Source organism: Ranitomeya imitator, chromosome 5 (genome assembly GCF_032444005.1).
Source record: "Ranitomeya imitator isolate aRanImi1 chromosome 5, aRanImi1.pri, whole genome shotgun sequence".
In the NCBI taxonomy this organism is placed as follows: Eukaryota; Metazoa; Chordata; class Amphibia; order Anura; family Dendrobatidae; genus Ranitomeya; species Ranitomeya imitator.
The window spans coordinates 638,680,423-638,701,968 of NC_091286.1; the positions used below are offsets into that span (position 1 = coordinate 638,680,423).

Consider the following 21,546-nt stretch of genomic DNA (forward strand, 5'->3'; position numbering starts at 1 on the left):
ATCTCTGGTCCAGGCGCTTGAACGACTTCCGCATCTAGCTACAGCTACCAGTGCTCCGACCGTCTCTCATCGCGAGTCGCACGCACCTGTTATCGACCCTCAGAAGAACGCTCCAGCCGGCCGTTCTAGAAAGAGGTCCCTGTCTGGCTCCTCTTCCAGCTCTCCGGGTCCCTCAGCAGTTCCCAAGCTGCTCACCCCTTCCCAATTCCCCTCTTCAGAGGAGGACCTTGGGTCGGACATAGATTCCCAGGCCGGGTCTGACTGACTCAGACCAGACGTCTGGCATACAGGCTATTGTGGATAGTCTCATCTTGGCTATCTCCAAAACTCTTAAGCTTAAAGGGACACTGTCACCTGAATTTGGAGGGAACAATCTTCAGCCATGGAGGCGGGGTTTGGGGGTTTTTGATTCACCCTTTCCTTACCTGCTGGCTGCATGCTGTCTGCAATATTGGATTAAAGTTCATTCTCTGTCCTCCATAGTACATGCCTGCGTAAGGCAATCTTACCTTGTGCAGGCATGTACTACGGAGGACAGAGAATGAACTTCAATCCAATATTGCAGCCAGCATGCAGCCAGCGGGTAAGGAAAGGGTGAATCAAAAACCCCCAAACCCCGCCTCCATGGCTGAAGATTGTTCCCTCCAAATTCAGGTGACAGTGTCCCTTTAAACAGGACAAGGTTCCCACACAGGATTCTTCTGTCTCCTTCAAACGGGTTAACCGTCCTTCTCGCTCCTTTCCCAATCACGAGGAATTTGAGTCTACCCTGTCCAAGCACTGGGAACATCCTGAGAAGCGCTTCCCAGGTACAAAACACCTGGACGTATTATACTCGTTTAGTGCTGACCTTCTTGCCAAATGGGCAGAATCTCCAAAGGTGGACCCGCCGGTTTCCCGTCTTTCTTCCAAGACGGTCCTGTCCTTACCTGACGGTGTGTCGCTTAAAGACGCTACGGACAGATAGATTGAGACTCTAGCCAAATCAGCTTTCGAGGCATCAGGAGCTTCCCTCTGCCCTAGTTTCGCCTCCACCTGGGTGGCAAAGGCCATTTCCGCCTGGGCCAAGATTCTTCGACGAGGCATTTTGGCTTTGGCTTCCCCACAGGAACTGGCTGATTTGGCGGACCAGATTGGCCACGCGGGCAAATACGTTTTGGCTGCCTCCTTGGCTGCAGCGGCCGGTTCCGCGAGGGCAAGTAGCAACATCATTGCTATACGCCGCATTCTTTGGCTCAAAGCATGGAGCGAAGATACAACTTCTAAGAAGTCTCTCACCGACCTAGCCTTTCAGGGTTCCAGACTCTTTGGCTCTCGCTTAGACCAGATCATTTCTGATGCCACGGGAGGAAAAAGTACTTCCCTCCCTCAGTCTAGACCAAAACGTTTCTTCAATAAGAAGGGCCCTAGGCCTTTTAGGCACTTTCGTCAATTTCGGACCTCTGACTCCTCTTCCCAGCAGGAGCAACCTTCCGCTTCAGGAGAGCGGAGGAGACCCTCTTACAAGCCTGCCCCCAGATGGAGAACTAAGAGCCAACCTTTCAGGTCCTCTGGCTCACGTTCTGATAGATTTCGTTCCAAGTGACGGGTCGCCCCCACCTGGAATGACTTCCAGGGTGGGAGGCAGACTTCTTTCCTACCGGGACGCTTGGCTGTCTGTAGTCAGCGACGCCTGGGTCAGAGAGGTAGTTACCTCCGGTTACAAGATCGAATTTTCCTCCCTTCCGGAAAATCGTTTCTTCCTCTTCGTCCACCAAGGCAACCATCTCAACTGCCCGGGTTTCTTCGAGCCGTCTCTTCCCTGGTCACAGCTGGCGTAGTCGTTCCTGTCCCTTCAAACGAGCGTTTTTCGGGGTTCTACTCGAACCTCTTCGTAGTCCAAGAAGGACGGTGCCCTTCGCCCAATTCTGGATCTCAAGTTTTTGAACCGCCATGTTCGACTCCGCCACTTCAGGATGGAGTCCTTGCGGTCTGTGATTGCCGCCATGGAGCCCGTAAAGTTCCTGTGTTCGGTGGATATTCAGGATGCGTACCTTCATGTTCCTATCTGCGTACGGCACCAGAGGTACCTTCGATTTGCTATCCAGGAAGAGCACTACCAATTCACGACCCTCCCGTTCGGCCTGGCGTCGGCCCCCAAGGACTTCACCAAGATCATGGCGGCGGTCATGGCCATCCTTCGTTCAAGGGGGATACTCATCATCCACTACCTGGACGATCTTTTGATCAGGGGTTCTTCTCATCGAGACTGTGCGCGAAGCCTCCAGGTCTCTCGGGACACTGACTCGCCTCGGGTGGATCATCAACCAGGACAAGTCCTCTCTGATTCCCTGCCAGCGTCTGTCCTTCCTGGGCATGGAATTCGACACGAACTTGGCTCGGGTCTTCCTCCCACTGGACAAGTTCTCCGGTCTCCGCAAGGCAGCCCGATCTCTCAAACACCCAGCTCCTCGCTCGCTTCGGTTCTGCATGGCAGTCCTGGGAAAGAGGGTTGCCTCCATGGAGGCCGTTCCCTTTGCCCAATTCCACACATGTCCCCTCCACTTGGAACAGATTCACGACCTCACTGGACCGCCCAGTTCGTCTGCCTCGGCAGGTTTGGTAGTCACTGACCTGGTGGACCCTGTCTTCATCGCTCCTCAGAGGGAGGTCTTTCCTTCCGCTTCAGTGGCAGGTCATCACCACAGATGCCAGCCTGCTCGGTTGGGGAGCGGTCTTCCGACATCTCACAGCACAGGGTCGCTGGACCCACCAGGAGGCTCTTCTTCCTATCAACTTACTGGAGATCAGAGCAATCTTCCTTGCCCTACTCCACTGGCAATCACTCCTGGACGGTCGTCCCGTCCGCATCCAGTCGGACAACGCCACGGCCGTGGCGTACTTAGACCACCAGGGCGGGACGCACAGTAATCAGGTAATGGCAGAGGCAGCATGGATACTCCATTGTGCGGAACGTCATGTTCCAGTCATTTCAGCTGTCCACATTCTGGGTGTCTTAAAGTGGGTAGCCGACTTCCTCAGCCGCCAGGGCCTGGCGGCGGGCGAGTGGTCTCTCCATCCCTCAGTATTCAACCAGATTTGCCTTCGTTGGGGCACCCCAGACGTCGACCTCATGGCGTCTCGGATGAACCACAAGGTTCCTCAGTTTGTCGCCAGATCCCGGGACCCTCTGGCCATCAGCCACGACGCCCAGGTTATCCCATGGTCGCAGTTTCAGTTTCCTTACCTGTTTCCCCCACTTCCCTTGATCCCAAGGGTAGTAAAAAAGATAACGTTAGAGGGGATTCCGGTCATACTCATAGCTCCAGACTGGCCAAGGCGCCCCTGGTACGCGGAGCTGGTCAACATGCTGGCGGATACCCCTTGGAGACACCCAGACCTCTCAGATCTTCTCTCACAGGGCCCACTCTTCCACCAGAGTTCTCAGTCCCTGCATTTAACGGCATGGCTGTTGAGGCCGCGGTTCTGAGAGAGTCTGGTTTTTCTCATCAGGTCATACAGACCATGATCAGGGCAAGGAAGCCAGCTTCTTCTCGCATTTACCACAGGTATTGGAAGGCTTTCTTCCGGTGGTGCGAGAAACACGACGTCTTTCCGATGACTTTTTCCCTTCCGGACTTTCTGGGCTTCCTGCAGTTGGGTCTCGACTCGGGTTTGTCCCTCAGTACCCTAAAGGGTCAAGTTTCCGCCTTGTCCGTTCTTTTCCAAAGGGACTTGGCTTCCGTCTCTCAAGTGAAGACTTTTCTGCAAGGAGTTGCTCATCTTGCTCCTCCTTTTCATCCTCCGCTGGAACCTTGGGACCTCAACTTGGTTCTCAGTGCCCTTCAGACCGTTCCTTTTGAACCGCTTCAGGACGTCTCTTTTTCCTTTATTTCCTGGAAGGTGGTCTTCCTCATTGCCATCACTTCAATTAGAAGAGTTTCCGAGTTGGCAGTATTATCCTGCCGCTCCCCCTTCCTGATTCTTCATCAGGACAAGGTCGTTCTAAGACCTGTCCCCGAATTACTTCCCAAGGTGGTATCCACTTTCCACATCAGTGAGGATATAATTCTTCCATCTTTTTGCCCTTCTTCTGTTCACCCCTTGGAGAAGTCTCTTCACAAGCTTGACGTTGTCAGGGCCATTCGGATCTATCTTTCTAGAACTGCCCATTTTCGCAAATCCGACTGTTTGTCATTGCTGAGGGTCGCCGGAAAGGCCTTCAAGCGCCCAAATCCACTATTTCTCGCTGGATTCATTCAGCTATAACGGAATCCTACCGTGTTCAAGAGACACAGCCCCCTCCTGGGGTACGGGTCTACTCCACCAGAGCGGTCGGTGCTTCCTGGGCTGTTCGTCACCAGGCCTCCGCTTCGCAGGTTTGCAAGGCTGCCACCTGATCGTCTTCACATACGTTCACGAGGTTCGAAAGGGTTCATACACAGACCTCGTCAGATGCAGGTCTTGGTAGAAAGGTACTGCAGGCGGCGGTCACACACCGGCCGACCTGAGCCCTTTTCTCGATTCCTGTCTAGCCACCCTTTTCCGGGACTGCTTTTGGACATCCCACAGTTATCTGTGTCCCCCAATGAAGCGATAAAGAAAGAGGGATTTTTGGTACTCACCGTAAAATCTCTTTCTTGGAGCCTTCATTGGGGGACACAGCACCCTCCCTGGTTATTTGTTCTTGGGCCTACAAGTCATGATTGAGTTGGTACTCATGTGTTCTCAGTTATGGTTGTTTCTCCTACTGCTTTTTTCACCAACTGAGGTGCTCAGTGCCTGTCGGTGGGTGTATGCTGCCGGGGAGGGGCTATTCTTTTCCTTTTTTGCAGTGTCAGCCTCCTAGCAGCAGCAGCATACACCCACGGTTATCTGTGTCCCCCAATGAAGGCTTTAAGAAAGATTTTACGGTGAGTACCAAAAATCCCTCTTTTTCTTTTAACCTTCTCAGCACTGTGCCTTCAGTCTCCCATGTGGGGTGACAGAGGTCAATCTGCTATTTTCCCCAGCCTAAAACTTTAGAGAGAACCAGGTCTGGATCCTGGACCTGTGCCTGCCTCCTGTGTGACACTAAGCTAAATAGCTTGGTGCCAGTAGGAAGAAGTGACTAGCTGAGTAGGAGCCAATTTTTTCCATACACCCATGATTTCATGTCCACCCAATGAAACAAATGCATATATGTTTCAGAATTTTTTCTACTCTATGATTTTATTGGTATTTGGTCTAAATAACGACCTTAAAATAATTATACCACATACCTCCGATTCATGATAATCCCGCTTTCTTTGTTGCATGTTATCTTTCAAAGCAATACCCTGAGGCCTCAGTGCTTGCGCATCCTTCGTGATCTCCTCCAGTTTCCCTTGTAGGGCCTTGAAACTTTCTTGAGCAATATTCACTTTGTCCTCAAATGAAAAGTAAATAATATAAATGACATGGTGCGCATGACGACAACTGTGTGATTCCGGGACTTCATCACAAGACCAGGAACATTACTTAGAGTCTATTTTGAGAACTCCGTTTACAAGGAGTTTATTTAGTCAAAACTTGATTTTGAAGATCAGGAATGGCTGAATTCAAAGACTGGCGACAATCCTTAAAAGTGGCGAAAGGGGAACAAAAATAATCTTAAGTACCTGCCATTCACTGATCTTCTGCTCAAATTTGACTGTGCGGCCCTCCTCCCCAGCTATCTGCTCTCTCAATGGTTTCAGATGCTTCTCAGTTTCATTCACCTGAAAAAAATAAGAAGAGTTCTGACACCACTTATCACAGCACCAATGGACCTGATGAAGCGATCTTCCAGTCACTGCTGACCTTCTAGTCCTCTGTATTCCTCACCTACAATGGCAGGTTGTCCATTGGCTTAAACAGAGCCCTAAAGTTTAATGACAGCATTGCTTGGAGCGATATCCACCAGACGAGAGCCCGAGGGGGTAAGGGGGGGGGGGTTTGGGTTTTGTCCGCCAGACAAGAACCGTAGGGGGAAGGGGGGGGGGGGGGGTTTGGGGTCGGGGAAGTCCGCCAGATGAGAACCCGAGGTAGGGGGGACGCCTGCTAGACAAGAAAGCGGGGGGGAGGGGGGGGGGGGGTTGAGGCTATCCGCCAGACGAGAGACCAAGAGGGGGGGGGGGGGGGAACGCCCGCCAGACGAGAGACCGAGTGAGGGGGAAGGGGAACGTCCGCCAGACGAGAAACCGAGGGTGGGGGGCTGGGGAAATGTCCGCCAGACGAGAGACCGAGGGGGGAAGACGGGGGACGTTCGCCAGACGAGAGACCGAGAGGGGGACGTATGCCAGACGAGATACCAAGGGGGGAACGTCCGCCAGACGAGAAACAGAGGGAGGAAAACGTCCGCAAAACGAGGGAGAGCTACAATGAAGCAGTCAATATATTTCTGCATAATCCAAAATTGAGTAGGATAAAGTATAGGGCATCAGTACCCATGTAGTGGACAACCCCTTTAAGTATTAGCTTCCCAGTGATATAGGGGTCCAGCCTGACCGACTCACATGCATAAGCAGAGAAATGCGGCACGGGGAGGGGAGAGTCTTACCATGGCCCAGGCCATTTTACGCTTCAGATCCTCCAGCTTCTCCTTCATTTCTGATAATGAAGCCAGATTTTTAAACTTCTCCTCTTTTTGCATGCAATCTCGCTTCAACTCATGAAGCCTCTACATAGGGATGACACAACATTCAGTCAAACAGGAAGGACTTACACGCCTTTGTCATAAAAATAGGCATTTTACACCCTGGTTAACAGATTTTTTTCCTTTAGTCGATAAAGTGGTTGTCGCCTTACACAGAACTTGGGTCTTCCGGCTGTAGTGTGTTTAAAAATTAAAGTACAACATATTGACCTTAACTCACCGTTCCCAGGTCCAGCATCAAGTCTCCAACACTGCTGCCAGTATCTGTTCTTGTCTACAACGCTGTCGAATCAACAGTGCTGCAGCCAATCAGAACTCAGCGCCTTGTGCCATCTACTTGGGCAGAACCGCTGAGCTCAGTCATCGGCTGCAGCGCTGTCGACGTGATGTCAGTGCTGCAGACACACAGAGGAGCAAAAGAGTCAGCGGTGGACCTGGGGATGGTGAGTTAGGTGCATTTTGTTTCTTTATAGCAAACAGCAACTAAGGATTGGGATTTTCTGAAAAGGGACAATCCCGTTACAGTGGTTTTTACATCCGGCTTATAAGCCTTCTCAGAGTGCGGAATGTTTGTGGAATAGCAGACAGATCTGTTTCTTTGTTTATAGAGCAATATTCACACGGACATAAGCTTTCAGTGGTGTCAGCAATAAGTATCAGGTCTTTTTTTCGACCTCTGAACATAAAGAGGTTTCTCTTCACCGACAGAAAAAAAAACATTGAAATGATTTTAAAAGATCCTGTCAGCTTCTTACCTCTGCCCCAAAACTAATCTGATCACGAGTCTTGGTCTTGGTCTCCATGATGTAGGAGTAATCATCCTTCATCTGATCCAATTGTGTTGCCTTCATAAAAAACTTAAAAACAGAATAAATTGCAAAGAATCAGAGGAAACGAGAAAATGGCAGATTGCTAAGCAGGAGAATTTATCAGCTGGCGCCATATTGTGTTATTGTAGTTAATTTTATAGTTAGTGGTCTAAAACAAAAACCAAAACAACTGAACTATGTAAACAAGAGTAATTAAAAAAATTAAGCGTGTTTTCTTTTATTACACCTACTACATATTAGGATAGGAATTTGGAGATGGAAATACTCCTTTAACTTCCTCCGGCAAAAGCATGTAGCATTCACTTCCTTGGAATGGGTCCTCCTGTGTGGAGGGGTTCAGGATCTGAGCTCCCTCCACACACGGCTGATGCCAGCTGTATTATACAGTTGGCATCGGTCTTTAACAGCCATTTAGAATCTTTTTCTGATGTTTCAGTATAATATAAGTGAAAGTAAAAGATGCCATTCAAAAACTACAACTCTTCCTCCAAGAAACAAGACCTCATACATCTACATTGATGGGGAAAAAAACGCTTGTACTAAATACTGAAATAATTCATAGAAAGCGATGACGGGGATTGCAACCATTTAAATGGCACTTTCAGAGATTAACAGTAGCAAGTAAATGTTATTCAGCAGTGATCAGAGATCACTCCGTTCACTGCTGTTAGAGACAGGTGCCGAGATCTCCATCTGCGCATGCGCCACCTCCCGGCGGCCATTTTCCCGAAGTCCACTACCTCCGGGGACGCAGCGCAGCGACGCCTCCGGGGACGCAGCGCAGCGACGCCTCCGGGGACGCAGCGCAGCGACGCCTCCGGGGACGCAGCGCAGCGACGCCTCCGGGGACGCAGCGCAGCGACGCCTCCGGGGACGCAGCGCAGCGACGCCTCCGGGGACGCAGCGCAGCGACGCCTCCGGGGACGCAGCGCAGCGACGCCTCCGGGGACGCAGCGCAGCGACGCCTCCGGGGACGCAGCGCAGCGACGCCTCCGGGGACGCAGCGCAGCGACGCCTCCGGGGACGCAGCGCAGCGACGCCTCCGGGGACGCAGCGCAGCGACGCCTCCGGGGACGCAGCGCAGCGACGCCTCCGGGGACGCAGCGCAGCGACGCCTCCGGGGACGCAGCGCAGCGACGCCTCCGGGGACGCAGCGCAGCGACGCCTCCGGGGACGCAGCGCAGCGACGCCTCCGGGGACGCAGCGCAGCGACGCCTCCGGGGACGCAGCGCAGCGACGCCTCCGGGGACGCAGCGCAGCGACGCCTCCGGGGACGCAGCGCAGCGACGCCTCCGGGGACGCAGCGCAGCGACGCCTCCGGGGACGCAGCGCAGCGACGCCTCCGGGGACGCAGCGCAGCGACGCCTCCGGGGACGCAGCGCAGCGACGCCTCCGGGGACGCAGCGCAGCGACGCCTCCGGGGACGCAGCGCAGCGACGCCTCCGGGGACGCAGCGCAGCGACGCCTCCGGGGACGCAGCGCAGCGACGCCTCCGGGGACGCAGCGCAGCGACGCCTCCGGGGACGCAGCGCAGCGACGCCTCCGGGGACGCAGCGCAGCGACGCCTCCGGGGACGCAGCGCAGCGACGCCTCCGGGGACGCAGCGCAGCGACGCCTCCGGGGACGCAGCGCAGCGACGCCTCCGGGGACGCAGCGCAGCGACGCCTCCGGGGACGCAGCGCAGCGACGCCTCCGGGGACGCAGCGCAGCGACGCCTCCGGGGACGCAGCGCAGCGACGCCTCCGGGGACGCAGCGCAGCGACTCCTCCGGGGACCCAGCGCAGCGACGCCTCCGGGGACACAGCGCAGCGATGCCTCCGGGGACACAGCACAGTGACGCCTCCGGGGACATAGCGCTCCGCTCTTGCCTCATCCAGCAGCGACCCTGGGATCTTGCTTCACCACAGCCACCACCCCCGGTAAGCAATAATACACATGGATTATAAGAAGAATCACCATTTTATTAAAAAAAAGTTTTTTTCCCATTTTTCTCATGAAAATTTGGGGTGTGTTTTATAATCCGGAAGAGTCTTATAATCCGGAGCATTTTATAATTCAAAAAATATGGTACACAAATATGCTGGAATTATCAAAGTCCACAGTTTCACAACTCACCTTATATTTGTCCGCCTCGTTCTTAGACTGCAGGAAATGTTTGCTCATCTCTTGTGTAAGAACAGACACTGGATTGTCGACCTGCAGAAACACACAAAGACTAGGACTGGGTACAAGATACACAGAAGATTGGCCATTAGGACTAAAATGCTTTATAGAATTGGTGCAATAGGACAGGAGGGGGATCTATAAATAAAGATATAATATTTTATTGTAATTTATTTAAAGGGTTTGGCCAGTAATAACATCAAAAACAGGACTAATGATAACTTATTTATCACTATTGATCACTGGGGGTCTGACCGCTGCGAATTGCACCCATCAGCAGAATGGGAAAGTTTAATCCCTGTATGTACGATCTCTGCTCCATTCATTCCCTAAGAAGCTGCTGAGCCCTGTGCTCAGCTTTTAGCGGTGGCGCCATAGAAAATGAACCAACCACCCGCTACATTTTGGAATGGGGATAGAAGATACTGATAGAGATCACACACACACAAACACACAATAAAAAAAAAAGTGCAATAGGTGCGATTGGACCCCCACTGATCAATAAGCTACCACTTATTTTGCAGATGGGCAACTTGATTTCGCCGGACAACCCCTTTAAATGCATAGTCCTTTCGTCACAGTCTCCGATTGCGCCAATTTATCGTCATTACAAAAAGCCTTGACTAAAAGGAAGCTTTGAAACTTTTACAGTTGGTGCAAATTTATTTGCACGTTTCGTTCCATCAGCCACGACAGTAGTCTGAGGCCGCAGTACGGGAACAGTACGTCTTACCTCCTGGCATGCACGGCTCCTTCTTTTGATTAGCCGGCCTGACACAACATCATAGTTGCATCGTGACGCTCAATGTGACGTAGCGCCAGGCTGGTTAATCAGAAGAAGAGCCGTGGATGTCTGGAGGTAATCCTCCTCTTGTGCAGCTCGAATGAAACGTCCAAATTAATTTGCATCAACTCTCACCTCCATGACTGCAAGCAAAATCTGTGCAGTTTGATGCGATGCTGAAGTCTATTACTCTTTGCATTTGGCAAATTACGAAGAAATGGGAACTTTCACATCATGCGATTATAGTCATATCACCTGTATGTTGAAATGGTCAAGGACTGCGGTGAGCTCCTCCTTCTTAGTAGAAACCAATGATCCTTTAAAAGTAAAAAAGTATAATTTACTTTAACCCCTTCACGCTACGGCCATATACCATTATGTTTTTTCTAAAAGTCATAATTTTGTTACTTTTCTGTCCACATAGCTGTTTGGGGAATTGTTTTTTGGCGGACGAGTTGTATTATAGAATGACACCATTCATTTTATCATGTGATGCATTGGAAAGCAGGGGAAAAAAAATCTCCAAGTGCGTTGAAAGAGAAAAAAAAAAAGTTCAATTTCACATACGGTATGTTTTAAGTTTTGTTTTTTTCCCCCATTTACGATGTCCATTGTACGGGTAAGCTGATTTGGCATTATGATTCCCCAGGTCAGTACAATTACGCAGATACCAAACATGTATAGTTTTTGTTTTGTTTTTTATTTAATTGGTGAAAAAAAAAAATTAAAATGAGTAAAAAAATAAATAAATAAATTTGCTTTTGTCACCATTTTCCCGAGACCCGTAACACTTATTTTTTTGCGCCTTAAGCTGATGTTTTTATTGATATAATTTTGGGGTAGATATGATGTTTTGCCCGCCCTTCATTTCAATGTTGCGGCAACCCAAAAAAAAACCCCGTAATTCTTCAGCAGACCTCCGCCTATCATGGCAACCCATCGGCGCTTCGCGATCACAGGAACGTGGAATGACGTGCCCGCCTGCTTTACAGGTGCGCTCCATCCACAGCTGCTAAAGGCACATGATGGTTGATTAAATCAGCCATCTTCTGCAGGAAAGCAGCAAGCTCGGCGTGTGAGCATCAAAATCAGAGAGCCAGCATATCATATCCCAGTACATTTTATGTCGGGAAGGGGTTAAATAAGAACATCAAAAACTAGTGACAAAAAAAGAATGCACACTTTGATGATTGTGCCTTCTCTATTAGACAAAACATAATAAATGTAGTCAGCAGGTGGCAGCATCGCTCTTGAGCCACGTCCAGCATATAACAAGAAAAGGTACTGGTAGAAGGAGAAAGGGAAGGAGCATCATGGACTCCAATGCAATATCAGAAATGAAAAGCCAATGAATGAGAGTCATCCAAAGTGTAATGGAGCACCTACCACATATTGATAGAAAAACATGTTGGGATATATTCTTAGGTGGATTATTTGCTGCAGAATTTACTGCGACTGAACGGGGCTTGTAATCCATGCCCTTTCTGCAGAAACAATCCCATTCATGCATTTGGGATCGAAACAACAAACCTGCCGCATGTGAACACAGCATGTAGGATGTACAGGACACCATGTAGGATGTACGGGACACCATGTTTGCATGTACCTGAGGAGCTTTTCAGCTTATAACTGCGCCCGCCATCTGCCGTGAGCCGCTGCTGCACGATAATGGACTCTCCATAAACATCACCTTTAAATGCATCGTTGCCTCTGTTCCGCAATTTTATGGAAACGTCGGCTGAACTGAAAGCGAAGAGTAGATGTTAAATATTTCTAAGTGGGCTGCAAAACCTATAAACACATTATATATAACTGCGTCAGTCATAAACATTGCATTAAGGCACGGATACATCAGTGATAAGGAGGCCAGTAATAATTAATAATAATCCTGCAGGGCTATGATGTCTATCAGCAGAATACGGGCGCTGTCTAAGTTAGTATGCGTTCTACAGGTAGCAAAGAGTGAAAAAAGGTGATTTTTGTGTACTCACCGTAAAATCTTTTTCTCCGAGCCAATCATTGGAGAACACAGGACCATGGGTGTTATGCTGCTGCCACTAGGAGGACACTAAGTAAACACAAAGAATTAACTCCTCCTCTGCCGTATACACCCCTTGACTGGCCAGTAATGACCCAGTTCGGTAGTAAAGCAGTAGGAGTATAAGAAAAACCAAGACAAGTAAACTATGTCAAAAACTGAGGAACAAACCACAACAACAACTAGCCAATAGGCTAACAGGTTGGGTGCTGTGTCCCCCAATGATTGGCTCGGAGAAAAAGATTTTACGGTGAGTAAACAAAAATCTCCTTTTCTCCTATGCCTCATTGGGGGACACGACCATGGGACGTCCTAAAGCAGTCCCTGGGTGGGGAGCAATTGCACTGCTAAAACCCCATGTACCACTGACTTATGAGGTGCCGCCGTTTGCAGAATGCGCCTGCCAAGGGCAGCGTCTGCCGAAGCCTGGGTATGAACGTGATAGTAATCATGAAGGGAAGAAAACAGCAGCACTCCCCGATCTTCAAAGCAGGTAAATCTTTATTGCGTTAAAATCTTCACGGCTCGGGGGTGCACATACAACGGAGTGTACAGGCTCAAACGACGGCCGTTTCGCGCTGCTCCGGCGCTTCAACGGGTTTGTGAACGGACGGACATGACGCCAGAAGAAGTGTATGCTGAAGGCACACTTCCTCCCTACATCACACCGCCCATTCACAGTACGGGACACTAAAAACAACTAAAAACAAATTCAATGAGCGCACGCTGTGTTAGACTTATGTGTAGCATATACTAAACCAGGTATTCAAAAGCATTATAATTATAAGGAACATAGTTACGTCTCTCTAATTAAGATCGTGCAAGGACCATTGCTCTACTGTACCTATCTAAACTTTCTCTCGTAAGGTTCCAGGAAAAGGGCGCATTGAAAGAGATAGCAGGGCGGGAGGATACGGTAGTGCGACTAGCAGATAAGGGGGCAAGATTGTGCTAATTCCAAGAGAGATGTACGTTAAGGAGGCCAACAGGCAGCTGGCAGATAGGAGCACGTATAGAAGGCTTCAGGGTGACCCCACATTTAAATATAAGGGAGAATTGAGATCATTGCTAAGAAAAACCGTGGAAACTAATGTCATTTCACAGAAGAAAGCTGAAAAATTGCTGCTGGAGTTCCCCATGAAACCGCACTGGTACCATGTCCCGAAAATACATAAGGCGATTACAGACCCACAGGGCCGACCAATTGTGTCTGGGGTGGGGTCCTTTACTGAACCACTTTCCAAGTATTCCTTCATACATAAAAGACACGAATTCTTTTTTGACACACATCAAACAATTCACTTGGCAACCAGGATTCATGTTAGCCTCAGTGGACGTGGTCAATTTATATACGCGTATCCCCCAGAGAGAGGGGGTTGAATCCATACGCCAGATTTTGAGTACTATTAACAGGGATCGTAATTTCATTGATTTAATTTGCAATGGCTTTATGTTTATTCTGACACAATGCATTTACGTTTATGGACCTCTGGTACATACAGATTGTCGGTACTGCCATGGGGACTCCGGCAGCATGTACATTTGCTAACTTATATTTAGGTCATTTTGAGGAGATATACATATATTCAGCCGATAATGTATTTCGTAAACATATCAAGCTGTACCTCACATATGTCGACGACATGTTCTTTGTGTGGGACGGATCGGAGGAGTTTTGCCCAATTTGTTGCCTATCTTAACGTTAATACGATGGGAATGACCTTACGTCAACATTTGGGGGATTACACTTAGATTATTTAGATGTGTCTTTACAAATTGAGGGAGGGGGAACTGTGCACCTCTTTAAACCGCAAACCAGTAGTCATCAATTCGGTTATGCATTACAACAGTTATCACCCGATCCACACGAAATGATCGCTGCCTTATAGCCAGCTCCTAAGAACATGTAGAGCCAATAATACGCAAGAGTGCTTTGACCTACAATCTCGAGAACTAGGCAAAAGACGAAAAGACAGAGGGTACCCAGATAAGGTTTGGCAAGAAGTAGTAAGGAAAATGAGTGAAACCAGTACCAGTCATGCCCAAGGGACACGAGGCACAAAAGAAAAAAGGTTCACATTTTGCTTCCAATACGGCCCCATGGATCAGCATATTCGAGCTGCTATTAGAAAAAATTGGCACATCCTGGAGAAAGATAAGGATTTAACTGGAATAGTAGCTAGGGGCCCTCTGATCTCAAACAGACGTAGTACAAGGGCAAAGGATATCTTGGTACTTAATTGTATCACGAAAGATAAGACAAATAATTGGCTTGAGTTAAGTACCCCGAAGGGGAATTACCGTTGCGGTCACTGTGTATATTGTAAATATCATGTCACAGACGGGGTCTTAAATATACGACCAGTTGCTCATAAAGTGACACATTTTACATACTGCAAAACAGATTATGTCGCATATGTGGTTTTCTGCCCTTGTGGGCATTACATAGGTAAAACTATACGACATTTATATATACGCTTTAGGGAACACTTTAAATCCATAACATCAGGTAAGGGAGTACTTAGGCTTATTAGCCACATTCAGGAAGTCCATGGGGGGAACCCCAGGGTGATGACATTCGCGGGCATAGAAGAAGTTGTACCATCCAAAAGAGGAGGAGATCTCCATAATTAATTACTGAGGCGGGAGGCAAGATGGATATAATGCAGACAGGGGCTATTGGTCTCGCAGGCCTGCATGATAGGGTGGACATGTCAATATTTTTATGATCAGGATTATCCGTATTCTCTCCGCATAATACATCAGCACAAATGTATTGTCGTTTTCTTTGGAATTTTTCGCCTATGTTGTTATATTTGGATCGTATATTTGCAATGCGGGTTGGTTATGTCTAAAAGTGTATTGCTATAGTTCATTCATGTTAATCTTCTAGTAGTACGAGAGAAAGTTTAGATAGGTACAGTCCTTGCACGATCTTAATTAGAGAGACGTAACTTCGTTGCTTATATTTATAATGCTTTTGAATACCTGGTTTAGTATATGCTACACAAGTCTAACACAGCGTGCGCGCATTGAATTTGTTTTTAGTTGTTTTTAGTGTCCCGTACTGTGAATGGGCGGTGTGACGTAGGGAGGAGGTGTGCCTTCAGCATAGACTTCTTCTGGCGTCATGTCCGTCCATTCCCAAACCCGTTGAAGTGCCGGAGCGGCGCAAAACAGCCGTCGTTTGAGCCTGTACCCTCAGTTATATGTGCACCCCCGAGCCGTGAAGATTTTAACGCAATAAAGATTTACCTGCTTTGAAGATCGGTGAGTGCTGCCGTTTTCTTCCCTTCATAATTCGTATCAGCATGTCTTCTTGGCTTAGCACCCGAGATCAGCTGGCCAGCTTCTGCTGATAGCCGGTGTGCTCACAAAGTAAGTGATTTGGTGGTGTGGTCAGCTGTTTTCTTCTTTGAGTGACTTTATGAACGTGATAGTGCTTCGTGAACGTATGCAGACTGGACCAAGTCGCAGCTTTACAAAGCTGTTGTGCTGAAGACTGGTGCCGAATGGCCCAAGAAGAACCGACCAACCGAGTTGGTCCTGCTGGGACAGGGGTGTTCCTGACGCGGTAGGATTCCTGAATAGTGGAGCGAATCCACTTGGCTAGAGTGGCCTTTGAGGCGGGTAGACCTTTCCTATGTCCCTCCAGAGCCACAAACAGGACATCCCACTTACGGAAGGGAGCCATGCGAGATATGTACCGCCGAAGAGCTCTAACCACATCCAGAGTATGGAGAGCTTTCTCGATACGGTGGGTTGGTGCCGGACAGAATGACGGCAAGACAATGTCCTCATTTAGATGAAAGGAGGAGACGACTTTAGGTAGGAAAAAGGGAGAGGTTCTCAAAACTACCTTGTCTGAATGAAAAATCAGATAAGGGGGTTGGCAAGAGAGGGCCACCAACTCAAACTCTCCTGATTGACGTAATCGCCACGAGAAAGACCACCTTCCAAGAAAGGAGGGTGAGAGAGATGTCCTGCAATGGTTCGAAAGGGGCCTCCTGAAGAACTCCGAGAACCAAGTTAAGATCCCATGAAGCCAAAGGCATTTTGTAGGGAGGGACCACCCGGGAGATTTCTTGGATGAAAGTCTTAACTGGCAGTCTGGAAGCGATCTTTCATTGGAATAGAACAGAAAATGCTGACACTTGTCCCTTGAGCGAGCTTAGGACAAGGCCTGACTCTAAACCCGATTGGAGAAACTCCAGAATGGACGGAATGGAAAACACCAGAGGAGAACCATGGGCATTGCACCATGGGCATTGCACCATGAAAAGAAGATGCGCCAGATACGATGATAAATGCGCATGGATACGGGTTTCCTAGCACGAATCATGGTAGAAGAAACCCCTGGAGAGAATACGGCTTGGGCTAAAATCCAGGACTCAACGGCGACGCCATCAAAGGCAGGACCCCGGAGTTCTGGTGGCAAATCGGGCCCTGTGAGAAGATCCATGCGATCTGGAAGCCGCCAGGGGACGTCGGCGACCATTTGGACGAGTTCCACGTACCATGCTTGGCGCGGCCAGTCAGGCGCGACGAGGATCACCGGTCTCCCCTCTGCCCTGATCTTCTTGATGACTCTCGGAGCAGAGGAAGAGGCGGAAATATGTATGGCAGTTAGAACAGATGCCACGACAGGACCAAAGCATATGCTCCGATGGCGCAAGGATCGTGGGATCGAGCAATGAACAGGGGAACCTGGTTGTTTAGCCTCAAGGCCATGAGATCCACATCCGGCGTCCCCCAGCGAAGACAAATCTGCTGGAAGACTTCCGGATGGAGGGACCACTCGCCCGAGGCAAGACCTTGGCGACTGAGGAAGTCCGCTTCCCAATTCTCCACACCCAGTATGTGGATCGCCGAGATGAGCGAATGATTTGTCTCGGCCCTGCGTAGGATGTGGGAGACTTCAAAGCATGGCTGCCCTGCTGCGGGTTCCCCCTTGCTGGTTGATAGACACCACGGCTGTTGCGTTGTCGGATTGGATTCTGATGGGATGGCCTGGGAGAAGGTGGTGAAAGTTGAGTAAGGCAAGTGTGATTGTTCGAATCTCCAAGATGTTGATTGGAAGACGCGACTCTTGTGGACCAATGACCCTGTGCCGTGTGATTGAAAACTGCGCCCCAGCCCAAAAGGCTGGCATCGGTGGTCACCACTAACCAGCACACTGGGAGAAAAGACTTTCCTTGGTCCAGGGAGGACTACAGCGTCCACCACCTGAGGGTATGCCTGACCTGTGGGGACAGGCGAAAACGACGGTCGAGGGAGAACAGACTCCTGTCCCAGGATAACAGCAGCGCCTGTTGCAGGGGACCGAGATGGAACTGCGCAAACAGAATGGCTTCCATCGCCGCAACCATTTTCCCGAGGATGCGCATCGTGAAGCGAATGGAGTGAGGGACTGGGCGGGAGAGCTTGCACACTCCCTGTTGTAAGGACAAGACCTTCTCTGGAGGGAGAATGACTAACCCACGTGAAAAGTCCAAAATCATGCCCAGGAAGCAGATTTGCCGAGCTGGTAGTGGAGAGGATTTCTCGAAGTTGATTTTCCAACCCAGGCAAGAAAGAGAATCCACGGTGATATTTACAGACTCCTCGCAGGCAGAATGGGACGGACCCTTGATTAATAGGTCGTCCAGATATGGAAGAACTACCACTCCCCGAGCGTGAAGAATGGCCATGACAGCTGCCATGATCTTCGTGAAGACTCTGGGGGCAGTGGCGAGTCCGAAGGGCAAGGCCACAAACTGGAAGTGTTCTTCCTGGACTGCTAAGCGTAGGAACTGCTGATGAGAAGGAAAAATTGGGATGTGTAGATAGGCATCCTTGATGTCTATGGATGCAAGGAACTCTCCTTTTTCCAGGGACGCGACAATGGAATGGAGCGAGTCCATCCTGAAGTGTCGGACCCGTATGAACTTGTTTAGCAGTTTGAGGTCCAGTATGGGCTGTAGAGTCCCGTCCTTCTTTGGGACCACGAATAGGTTGGAGTAAAACCCCTTGAACCTTTGGTCTCGTGGGACTGGGACGATGACATCCGTCCCTTTGAAGCGCCTGTATGGCCTGAAGAAGATGTGACGCCCTTGATTTGGGGGGAGAAGACTGGAAGAAGCGCGGAAGGGGGATGGAAGAAAACTCGATTTTGTATCCGGAAGACACGAGCTCTCTGAACCACTCGTCGTGAACGACCGAGAGCCAATTTTGACGGAACGAAAGACGATGTCCGCCTACTTCGTCAATGTCAGCCGGACACGTCGACGAGTCATTGTGTAGAAGGTTTAAGGGATGCCATAGGGCCAGAAGGTCTCGGTCTGGGTTTCCAGGAACGGTTACGTGGTGTATGAGACCTGGGGTTCCTGTTTTCCTGCCGTCCCGAACCAGGGGAAGTGGAGGACCAACTTGAGCTGTTACGAAAGGACCGGAATCGAAACTAACTGTTGTTGATTCCGAAAAGGCCGGGCAGGTTTTTGCTGGGGAATTTACTCCTCCGGTAGCGTCAGAAATGATTTGGTCTCGTTTCTCCCCAAATAAACAGCCAGATTGCTAAGGTAAAGAAGTCAGCGACTTTTTAGAAGCAGAATCTGCTTGCCAATCACGGAGCCACAAGGCCCTCCTGATGGAGATTGCATTTGCAGCAGCTTGCGCTGCACAATTAGCCGCATCTAAAGCTATAACTACGAAATCTCCGGCCTTAGCTATCTGGTTAGCTAGTCTGGCCGCCTCTGGGGGGAGATTACTGTCGTGGACGGTAGAGGTTAACACCTCTGCCCAGGCAACCACTGCCTTAGCCACCCAGGTAGTGGCAAAAGATGGAAGGAGAGCTGCTCCTGAGGCCTCAAAGACTGAGCGAGCCAGATAATCAATTTGACGGTCAGAAGGATTTTTGACTGATGAACCGTCGGACAGAGATAATACTGCTTTGGATGCGCGTCTCGATATGGCAGGATCCACAGAAGGAGAGAGAATCAACTCCTTCATCAGGTCCTTGGAGAAAGGATATTTAGCTTCCGCGGCTTTTTGAGCCGTAAATCGCTTCTCCGGGTGTTCCCTGTGATTTTGGACAATGTCCTGAAACTCAGGGTGATTGGCAAATATCTTTTGAACGCGTTTAGTCTTTATAAAAGACACGACGTGTTCCAGAGTGGATACAGATTCCTCGTCCACCATTAGTGTTTTGTTGACTGCCTCAATAAGGGAGTCAAGTGTCTTTTGACAGATAGGGGAATCTTGGGTTAAAGATTCCTCCGACTCGTATTCCGAGTCATGTAAGCTGCAACCCTCGGGGGAGGGGGAGCGAGAAGATGAGCTCACAGATGCTGAAGCTCGAGCGTGTATGGGAGACGAGGGAAGGGTCCTTTTTCTGGCACCTCGAGAGTCCCGTAGAACGGTACGTCCCCTGTGGTCGGACGGCCCCGCACCTGCGCCAGATTCCGTCGCAGTCGACGGAGGCGAGTTCTGGCTTAGGGAGGATCCCCGGAAAGAGTCCAATGCCTTGTTCAAGGAATCCACTGATCATGAAAAGGACGCGGCCCACTCAGGAGGGTTAGGCTTGACGGGGTCGGTGGGGACATTGGAGGTGGAGGCAGAAGGCGGTTGCGCACAGGCCGGGTCACAGTCCTGGCACAAGGGGGTATTGTGGGCACGTCGCAACGCAGAATTGCAAGTGGCACAAGAAGTAAAGAACACAGTGTGCTTTTTATTGCCCCTTTTAGCCTCCTTAGATTGAGACATAGTGTATGTCTATTCTCCAATAAACTGCGATAGTAGGGCTATGGGAGCAGAGAAGGGGTTAAGCTTTTCCCTATGGAGTGGAGCAGCTTACCCATGGTCCTGTGCTGGCATCCCCAGGGAGGAAGAGAGGAAAGTAGCGTTTTCGGCTGAATTTCCCCGCAGAATTGGAGTCCCAAGATGGCTCCCGAGATTTGCAGGGCTCTTCTCGATCAGAGCGAGAAGCGCCTGAGTAGTGGGCGGAGCTCAGGCGGTGGGTGGGATTTTTTAACTGCGGCCTAGTCCGGCTGATGAAGCCGGGGACTAAATTTGTGGAGCCGGCCGGCGGAGGGCGCCCGCGCCGCCTCGCCTAATGATCGCCGCTGGCATCTAGCCAGCGGTACCTCTCCCCAGGGACCCGGACCGCACCTTCCCACGCCGGAAGCATGAGGAAGGGTAGTACTCACCGAGGAGGGAGTCACCTCCAGCTCAATCAATCCTCCCTATGCCGGGGGATGGAGAGCGTCCTGATATGTGCCTGCCGCAGGGGACTTACGGCTACTGTGGGGACTACATGACGCCGTCAGGTGAGGGCTTAATTGCGGAGGAGCCCGGGAGATGCACCTAAGAGGTATACTCTATGTGCTCGCCATCTCACAGGGGGGGAGATCGGGACCGTATAGGAACGGTCGCCCTAGCGTAGATTAGGCGTGCCCCAGTCGTCGCAGGAGAGGTACACTCGCCATGCTCGCCTGTTGATGGCTCGGGGGAGAGCGGACCCTGAAAAGGAATCCGTCGCCCCTTCACTCCGTTAATTAAAAAATAAACATTTACAGAAAAAATAAAATAAAAACGTTGGGGTCTGAAAACAGACCCAAGTGCCTCCTACAGACACTAAGCAAGAACTGGGTCGTTACTGGCCAGTCAAGGGGTGTATAGTGCAGAGGAGGAGTTAATTCTTTGTGTTTACTTAGTGTCGTCCTAGTGGCGAGCATCATTACACCCATGGTCCTGTGTCCCCCAATGAGGCGTAGGAGAAAAACCTATCTGTGCATATCGCCACTTCATCTTGATACACATGTGGTGTGACATAGGATCCAATAGGAATTGTCCAACTACTGCTAGAGTTGAAGTCACGCCTGCTGCTCCCAGTGCGTTATTGTCCACAGCGGTGACATCACTGCAGCCAGTAACTGAGTTCAATGGCTCAGTCCAAGTGAATAGCACGAGCTGCTGAGCAAACAATTCGACAGCGCTGCAGCCAATCTGAAGTTAGTATCAGACACCAGGAGCATCGGCGGAGTGTGTGTGTGTGTGTGTGTGTGTGTGTGTGTGTGTGTATTCTACTTAGAAAGAAACATAAAGTCTAAAATATACAATA

The 21,546-nt window shown here is 50.0% G+C and overlaps 1 protein-coding gene across 5 annotated transcripts in view; it reads right to left on the bottom strand.

The window, feature by feature from the left end:
- Nucleotides 1-21,546, bottom strand: part of SMC6 (structural maintenance of chromosomes 6) — a 133,115-nt gene that overhangs the window by 93,057 nt on the left and 18,512 nt on the right. For 4 of the 5 annotated variants that reach the window (XM_069728125.1, XM_069728124.1, XM_069728121.1 and 1 more), the window contains exons 5-11: nt 12,018-12,154; nt 10,667-10,728; nt 9,580-9,660; nt 7,390-7,491; nt 6,539-6,658; nt 5,619-5,717; nt 5,241-5,387 (exon numbers count right to left, since the gene is read on the bottom strand). In XM_069728125.1, coding sequence (XP_069584226.1) covers nt 5,241-5,387; nt 5,619-5,717; nt 6,539-6,658; nt 7,390-7,491; nt 9,580-9,660; nt 10,667-10,728; nt 12,018-12,154 — 748 coding nt within the window. The remainder of the gene's footprint in view (nt 1-5,240; nt 5,388-5,618; nt 5,718-6,538; nt 6,659-7,389; nt 7,492-9,579; nt 9,661-10,666; nt 10,729-12,017; nt 12,155-21,546) is intronic. The other variant, XM_069728126.1, reaches the window with a different exon arrangement.